At 42.7% G+C, this 9,459-nt stretch overlaps 1 pseudogene and 1 gene segment (V, D, J or C); one reads left to right on the top strand and one right to left on the bottom strand.

Annotated features, from left to right (window-relative positions):
- The first annotated feature begins 3,652 nt into the window (after positions 1 to 3,652).
- On the top strand, positions 3,653 to 4,276 carry LOC106724622. The segment is given in 2 exon segments: positions 3,653 to 3,725; positions 3,885 to 4,276. Coding segments are annotated over 2 exon segments (390 nt in total).
- A 3,564-nt stretch (positions 4,277 to 7,840) lies between these two features.
- On the bottom strand, positions 7,841 to 8,496 carry LOC102248186 (annotated as a pseudogene).
- Between the last annotated feature and the right edge of the window lie 963 nt (positions 8,497 to 9,459).

Here is a 9,459-nt window from a genome sequence, read left to right as displayed (position 1 = left end):
CCCTCCTGTCTGGATTGGGCCTGCGGGGATCCGGCCGAAACCAGCTATCCGACATCCCCCAAGGGGTCCCAGACTGTGAGAGGGTGCAGGCTAGGCCGAGGGACCCCACTGCTGCACAAATCCATACACTGGGCCTCTAGTCTTTAAATAAATGTGTGTGTGTTGTTCTACAACATTTCCCCCTACTATATCCCACTCCTAGTCCTTGGGTTACTTTTTCTCTTGCTGATTTACTATCTTTAGAATGACTCCCGTGGCTAGTTGAACAAATTACAAGCCAGCTATATATATATAGCTGTCAAACTATGCAGTTTAGGAACTGGGTCACTCTTCATAGGATTTGTCAAGTTTCTACATAACCCATTGAAACACTGATAATCTAGAAACATCATCCACCCTTCCTCATACACTATTCCAGAAACTTCTCTTATATAATGTGTTTTAAGAAAAATCACCAGCTTATACCTTCATTTATTGGAAATACTGACTGCTATAATCCTGCACTGTTTGTATTCACAATTTTGGAGAGATGACTGTGCCATCTCACTGGGCCAATGTGGGTGGAGTTTGCTGTTAAGATGAATGACAGAGCTGAGAGGTGATTGGTCCTCAGTGAGTCTGGTGAACACACTGAGTGCAGGAACAAAATTTGCCTTGGCCAGGACTCTACTCCCTCCAGAGCAGGGGCAAAGGCACCACAGCAATTTGGCAAGAAGTCATGAAGAGACACCTGGGGGCTCTGCTGGGGCTTCTGTGGGCCCAGGTTTGCTGTGAGTCCCAGATGGGGAACTGGGGAGTGTTCCACTGCTGTCAATAGAAGGGGGAAGGCAGAGCTGACACAGAGCTCCTACTCTGGTGTTTCTTGGGATATTTTACAGGTTTAGAAACTGTATCAATCATCCCCAGTGACCTCATATGTGTTTGTTTTTCTCTTTCCAAGCAGGGGTGAGAGGGATGAAGGTGGAGCAGAGTCCTTCAGCCCTGAGCCTCCAGGAGGGAACCAGCTCTACTCTGAGGTGCAATTTTTCTACCACAGTGACCAATGTGCAGTGGTTCCAACAGAATCCTGGGGGCGGCCTCATCAATCTGTTCTATTTAGCTTCAGGGACAAAGCACAGTGGAAGGTTAAGCTCCACACTGAATTCTAAGGACCTGTACAGTACCCTGAGCATCACAGCCTCCCAACTGGAGGACTCAGCCACCTACCTCTGTGCAGCGAGTGCACAGTGCTGCCAGGTGATCTGCAGCCTGTACCCAAACTGCAGCTGGGCCTGCAGCCCCCACCCCTTCCACGGGCAGGCATGTTGCCCCACATTAGCCTTGCACATCTTTGGGTTTTCAAATTTATGTTCCAAACCTCTCTTCTGCCCTAAAATTAGACTCTTCAGCTCTGTCATTTCACCTTTTTTGGGCCTTATTTTTTCCCTGAAAACACTTTATAGGTAAAAAACTCTTATATGGAACCATTAAGATAACCGATAAAAATGCCAAATACAATGCAGGCAGCACATAAATGACATGTAAATTACTTTGCTGGAAAAGGCTTGGAAAAATGTAAGGTGGTCAAGAAGTAGGAAGAGCCTTGGCCGGTTGCTCAGTGGTTAGAGTGTCAGCAGTTGGATTCCTGGTCAAGGGTTGCAAGCTCCATCCCTGACCCTAGTGTGTGTGTGGGGGTGCATGTGGGAGGCAACCAATTGATGAGTCTCTCTCACATCAACGTTTCTCTCTCTCTCCTGCCCCCTCCTCGTTCCCCTCCACTCTTCCAAAAAAAAAAAAAAAAAAAAATCAATGGCAAAAATATCCTCCGATGAGGATTAAAAAAAAAAGCATGAAGAGATTATTCTGCTTTTTCAGTTAACTGAAGATGGTTCTACTTTCAAGGAAAAAGGAAGAGAGCCTGTGAAATGTTTTTTAAAGTTTGTATTAAGCTTATTCACTCCTGGAAATATCAAATATAAAAAAAATAATTTTATTGAGTGGCAAACACTCTATCTAGCTTATTGCATATATTATTTACTTAGTACAAATAGCACCCTGTAAATATGCACATTCTCATTTTATGTATGGATAAAGTGAGGGATGTTGAGTATAGGTGACTTTCTTAAATTAACAATATTATTAAACTAAAGGCCTGGTGCACGAAATTCGTTCACGGGTAGGGTCCCTAGGCCTGGCTGGTGATCAGGGCCAATCTGCGGGGCAACTAGCAGGGTGATTGTGGGGCCCCCGCTGGCACCCGCCTTGGCTGGCCTGGTGCTGCCCGCTTGCCTGCCCCGCCCTCGCCACCATTGCAGGTCGGGGCCTGTGGGCTGGGGGCAGCTCCTGCATTGAGCTTCTGCCCCCTGGTGGTCAGTGCATATCATAGGGACCAGTCGTTCCACCGGTCATTCTGCGGTTTGGTCGATTTGCATATTAGGCTATTATTATATAGGATAATTAAAGACGGGGTAACATGAGAGCTTATACTTTGAGCTACCTGATATAGAACAGTCTTTAAAACCACCTATTTCAAGTGATTTTTTTGATAAATTTGTACAATGTGTTTATATACATTACCAACAAAATATCATATTTAGATCATTTAAAATTAAATTTATTAGGGTGACATTGATTACTAACATTATATAAGTTTCAGGTTTGCAATTTTATAACACTGGTGCTTTTAAAGTTCCATCCACTTATGGGATGGAACATGTGTGTGAGCAAAGGAGGTACATGGGGCAGCAGGACACAAGACAGGAACACTTTCTGTTTATACTATTCCCTTAGCAGACATAGACAATATTTACTTTCTCCTGGATTTATTCTCACAGAGGTAATCATAAAATTCCAAGAAATTCAAATGGATGAGAAAGGGTTTTTTTTTTTTTTTCAGCAAAAGATAATTCTGGAAACTCACAGGACGAGGGACATTATCAATGTCCAGGGAAAAGAACATTGCAGTGGAGTTTGGGAGAAAAGTGATAGAATATGGAATCTGATCCAGCAATAGCCAGGGAGGCAGGAATCCATGCTAGGAGAGTTGGCTTATACTTTAGAAGAAATTCCACTAAGGATATGAGTCAGTAATTGCATTTTAGGATATGCCACCCATTTGATATGAGAAAAAGAAACCACCTCAAGAATAAACTTCATGTGTTTATATTTTATGAATCTGCAGATTTCATTTTTTTCTTGTGTAAGAGAGTGAATCATGGTGCTTTCCTGATTTCAAACCTGTAATCCCAGGCCATCATTGAACAAACCCAACAGCTTCTGCCTCTTTACAACATATTAACAATGACTGAGTAGTGTTCAGGGATATAAATCTTAATCTCTAGATTCTTCCTTAATCTCTGGTCTAAAAGTTAATTTGTTTCACTTATTGCTGACTTTGCATGTCTGAATCTCTCACAGGAAACAGGGTAAGAGAACATTTAACAGCAAGTTCAGTAGTTGTGAATGTAACCACAAGATGGCAGTGCACCTCTGCTGATGCAGAACATGTGGAGGGTGCATTTTAGTGGATTCTGAATGAACAGGCTTTGGCAGAAGCACAGTCTTTTTCTTATTGGCTGGGTAGAATGTGAGAAACCCCTATGATGGTCAGAGGAAAGGAGGGGTAACTTGATAACAGCAGTAGCTCCCCTGGCTCTGATTGCAGGTCCACAATTGATCCTGAGTAGGAAGAATGATGAAGACGTCCATTGGAGCTTTGTTCATGTTCTTGTGGCTGCAGCTGGACCGTGAGTTGAGGGTTTATGGGAAACAATATATTAGTGGATATTCTTTAGAAGCAACACTGGCTTTATTCAGGATTCCTTAGTTACTGGATAAAAAGAAAATGATAAAGTTTAATGATCTGGTCACTGTTCTCCTTTCTCTGACTCTTTCTTTCTGCATAGGGGTCAGCCATGGAGAGAAAGTGGATCAGCATCCTTCTACCCTGAATGTCCAGGAGGGAAACACCGCTGTTATCAACTGTTCTTATTCAGACAGTGTCTCAAACTACTTCCCTTGGTATAAACAAGAACCTGGAAAAGGTCCCCAATTCATTATAGACATTCGTTCAAATAAGGACAAAATCCAAGCTGGAAGACTCACTGTTTTCTTGAATAAGGCAGCCAAACATCTATCCCTGCACATCGCAGCCACCCAACCTGGAGACTCAGCCGTCTACTTCTGTGCCGCGAGTACACATTGCTTCCCAGGCACCTGCATCCTGTACACAAACCTGTGAGTGGGGCAGCCCCCTCTGCCTGGGACAGACCTGCAAGCATAGCATTTGTGAAATTGTCTGCAAGTGGAAGCTAATGTGTTATATGTTAAAAACACATAATAGGAAGGTTAATTTCAAGATGGCCCAGGAAGTGTTAGAACATTTTGTTGAATGGCTATTGCATATGGATTCTTGAAAGGAGTTAGTAATGTTTTATGTTGAAATTGAGGCTTTAAAGATGAATTTACATTTGATATTTAGATACCACTCCTATATAAAACTTCTTACCATCATTATCATAATCCTTATTGTGGATGGACATTTAAGTATTTTATTTTAAAAATAGTATTTATTTATTTTATTTTAAAACATTATATGCTAAACATTGAAAATAAGTACAGTACAAAACCACAAAATTGATAATTCTGTAATGAGGTAAGATTAGTATTATTTGGATCACTCTTTTCATCAATTTTTATTGTAATTAGTATCATTTTTTTCACTATTATACCTTGAATAGTGCATTTCCTTTTCATCAAGTATTTCAAACATCTGCTTTTTAATAGCTGTATGAGAGATTTTAATAACTTATAATTTTACTAGTGTCCTGGTGCACGAATTCATGCACATTTAAAGGAAATTAATTAGAAGAAATATTATAATATTGCTATTCACCCTTTCTCTGTAATAGAAGTGTTAGAGATGAAAGAAAATTAGTAAAATGTATATGAAAATAATATATAAATTAATTAACAAATAAACAATAACAACATGATATAACAATAACAAAGACATGATATAAAAACATGATATAAAACAACATTGATAAAAACAATGACTGATAAATTTATTAAACTTATTCTAACACTGAGGCCAGTGTCAGCCGGGGACAAATCAATTCTTGGAATCAGAACAACCTCTCCTCCACAGATCCTGTTAATACTTCAGCTTTGATTATATTAGTTCACAATCTTTTGATAATAAATCTAGTACCATTACAAAGACCCCATTTACTATGAAGATTCGCATGATGATTGCGCCTACTTTCAATTCTGATTTATGACATGGCATTTCCGAAGGAGTAATACTTTTAAGAAATTCAATGGGAAAATTTTTCTTTCTGGCATCATCTGTTGAATCTAGTATTATTGTCGATTACACTATCCTCTCTGAGTCTTAGTGCAATATCCGTTCCCCAGCCTTTTTCACCACGTGGGAAAAGAACAGGATGCATCATTGCATCTAATGTAGGAAAAGGATACTGATTTGTTTCATTTTAGTGGCATTCGGGTTATTGGGATCTGGTTTACAATGAATGAGCAAGTCCCTTTCAAAACGAGGTCCTCCATCTTCGTGACGGCAACTTTGATTACATGGGGATAATTATATCTACCTGGATCACTATTATGATCATATTTAATTGCCATTGTTACTTCCGTGTGACGACACCACTTTCTTTCAGCTTCAGAACATCAACAAAAATAACCAAATTCACAATCGACAATGACAGATCGAAACACACACATGCGATTGGTGCCAGTGAAAGCTTTATATGTATTGCACATGTGCGAGTCAACTTAGCCTTTTATAGATATAGAATAAACTTGCTTAATTAGACCTGCTTTCTAATTTAGCTAAACTTTTTCCAGCCCAGTGAAGCACCCCAACTTCTCTTTCAGGTAATTGTCAGCAACACAGCAGTAAATATCAACATGAAGCAGATTATTATTGCAGATCACACAGGGAGAACAAAAGGTAAAATATTTAATTGCAGCAGTGTTTGACTATATTCTGTGCAGTGAGAAAACCTAAAGTCATTTTCAAGGTCCACCATTTCTTACTTCTTTTCAGTCAGATCAAGTTTCTAAGCTTTCTAAATCTCCGTTTTCTGGCTAATGAAAAGAAAATGGGATTCCACTGAGTCTCCTGTCTACCTACTCCAGGACTTCTGTGAGGATTAAATGAGATGAGGCATGGGAAAACACTTCACAGACATGTGGTTACAGTGTAAAGTGTTTCCACCTGAGGCTAGTCATCGCTAGAGAGAGGAAGCCAGGTGTTGCTACTTGATGTCATTACCCGGACAGTCAGACACTTAGCATATTAGCCTTTTATATAGATAGCCTAGAGTCCTGGTGCACAGTATTCCTGCATGGGTAAGGTCCCTAGGCCTGGCTGGTGATCAGGGCCGATCAGGTTCTTCCTTCCCCCAGCTGCTGGCTGCTGACTGCTGGCTATTGCCTGCTGGCAGGGGCCTTCCTTCATTCTGCGCCACACCCTGGTGGTCAGCACACATCATAGGGAGCAGTTGAACAACTGGTTGGTTGAACTCCTGAGGGGACAATTTGCATATTAGCCTTTTATTATAGGACTAGAGGCCCAGTGCACAAAAATTTGTGCACTCGGGGGGGTCCCTCAGCCCGGCCTGTGCCCTCTCACATTCTGGGACACCTCGGGGGATGTCCACCTGCTGGCTTAGACCCACTCCCCAGGGGATTGGGCCTATGTTGGCAGTCAGATATCCCTCTGGCAGCCTGGGAGCCCTCGGGGATGTCCACTTACCAGCGGGGAGGAGGCCTAAGCAGCAGTTGGACATCCTTAGTGCTGCTGAGGAGGCGGGAGAGGCTCCTGCCACCACCGCCGTGCTGTCAGCCATCAGCTTGGCTTGTGGCTGAGCAGAGCTTCCCCTGTGGGAGCACACTGACCACCAGGGGGCAGCTCCTGCATTGAGCATCTGCCCCCAGGTGGTAAGTGTGTGTCATAGTGACCAGTCATTCCTAGTTGTTCTGCTGTTAGGGTCAATTTGCATATTACCCTTTTATTATATAGGATAGAGGCCTGGTGCCTGAGTGGGTGCCAGCTGGTTTGCCCTGAAGGGTGTCCCGGATCAGGGTGGGGGTCCCACTGGGGTGCCTGGCCAGCCTGGGTGAGGGGCTGAGGGTTGTTTGCAGGCTGGCCACACCCCCCGGCGACCTAAGCTCCCAGCTTCTCCTTTTATTTATTTATTTTTTTCTGGGATTTATTTATCTTCTATAATTGAAACTTTGTAGCCTTGAGTGAAGCCCAGGTCCAGCCAGAGCAGGTGGGAAACTTGGCCTCCTCCATTGCCAGGGGCAACTCAAGCCTCCTGCTTGCTCCAGCTCTGTGGCCTCTGCCAGCTTAGTTGGGTTAATTTGAATATTTGCTCCTGATTGGCTTGTGGGCGTGGCTTGTAGGTATATGTTTGCATTTACTCTCTCATAGAATTTAGAAGACAGAGTTGTGTATTATTCACTGAAGTAGCTTCAGTACCTAGAACAAACTTTTTCACATATTTGATAATCAGAAGATAGTTGTTAAAGAAAGAAAAGTGAATTCTGGTATTTACTCATCATTTTAATTTAAGGTTTGTGATAGAATAAACTTATGAGTTGATTCATGAATAACAAATATTTTTAATGTCTATATTTGATTATTTAAGTACGTACTATATCTTTTCATTTATGTATGACTTTCTCAATAAAGCTCTGTTGTTTTGAGATAATTAAATTTACTCTTAGACTTGTAATTTTTTGTTCCCATTATGACTTAAATCCTTCTTTTTGTGCTACGTAGGATTTTTTTTAATAGAAACTTGATTTATTGGTGGGTGTAAGGTGGGGGGCAGCACCGAGACTCTCACCAGTGCAGGGCCCGCCATTTGTCCAGGGGACCATGACTAGAGATATATTTGACCCCACAACCATCTGGGATGAGGCGCTTCTCGGCCACCATGTCTTCAAACTCATCCGCATTAAAGTTAGTAAAGCCCCACTTCTTGGAGATGTGGATCTTCTGGTGGCCAGGGATCTTGAATTTGGCTCTGCGTAGGACCTCAGTCACATGCTCCTTGTTCTGCAGCTTGGTGCGGATGGACATGATGACTTGGCCAATGTGGGCTCTGGCCACTGTGCCTTGGGCTTTCCAAAAGCACCCGCATACCTGCCTGGAGCCTGCCGGCCCCAGCACAGGACAACATCTTGTTGATGCGGATGCCGTGGAAGGGGTGCAGCCGCACTCGGACGTGAAAGTCATCTTTGCCACAACTTTTCACCACGTCTTGTTGGCACAGATTCACGCGGCCCCCAAGGCTTTGGAGGAGAGCTGCTCATCTTCATCTGACACCATGTGGCCGCAGAGTGGGAACTCATCTACTTCTGCCTCTTCCGCCCCACGTCAAAGATGCGGATTTTGGCATCAGGGACACTGAAGCAGAAGCAAGAATTTGGGTAGGGCTTGTTCTTACAATACCAGTAACACTGGGCAGGGCGGTGACCCATGGCAACACCAGGGTCTTCAGTGGCATGCTGAAGGGAAAGAGCAGGATATTTTTTATATGTATTCATCAGCCACCTTATTATTAGTGTATTGCACAAAGGCATTGGACTAATTTAAAGATAGTTTGTTACAAATCTCCCTGCCTAATCTACATGTTTTGTTTTGACTGAATGAAACATTACTTACCACAATCTTCTCATTAAAAAAAAAAGTTTTATTGATTTCAGAGGGAGGAAGGGAGAGGGGAAGAGAGATAGAAACATCAATATGAGAGAGAATCATCCATTGTCTGCCTCCCACATGCCCCTACTGGGGATGGAGTCTGAAACTCAGGCATGTGCCATGACAGGGAATTGAACTGCAACCTCCTGGTTCATGGGTCCACACTCAACCATCCGACCACATCTGCCTGGCAACAATCTCCTTTAAAAATATTATTTTTTTAGTGTTATAAATAAGTCAGTGGGATGAAAGATATTGAATAAATAATTAATTCCCTAATTCTCCCACCCTGGTCAAGTGTACACTATTTTCAAAGAAAGATCTCTTACCCTTTGAGGGACCTGGAGAGTATTATGCTAAGTGAAATAAGCCAGTAGAGAAAGATAGGTATCACATAATCTCACTTATATGTGGAATCTAATGAACAAAATAAACTGATGAACAAAAATGATCCAGACAATGAAGCATATAACAGATTGATTATTTCAGGGGGAAGGGGCAAGGGTGGGAAGAGATTAATCAGAGAACTTATATGTATACTAGGGGCCCAGTGAACAAATTCATGCACCTTGAAAGGAACTGTGGGCTGTGAGGCTGTGGTGAGTACAGGGTGGGTCTCCACTAATCCTCCAAGCCCCAGCCTGGCCCCTCCCTCTGCAGTCTTGGTCCCCTGTCTGCCGGCAGTCCTGCTCCTGCCACTGCCGCTCCCATGCACTGACAGTGCAGAGTGATTGGGGCCGGCT

Source organism: Myotis brandtii, unplaced genomic scaffold, assembly GCF_000412655.1.
Source record: "Myotis brandtii unplaced genomic scaffold, ASM41265v1 scaffold1203, whole genome shotgun sequence".
NCBI classification, from domain to species: domain Eukaryota; kingdom Metazoa; phylum Chordata; class Mammalia; order Chiroptera; family Vespertilionidae; genus Myotis; species Myotis brandtii.
Note: the sequence above shows the minus strand (reverse complement) of the source record. Positions and strands in the feature narration are given on the sequence as shown.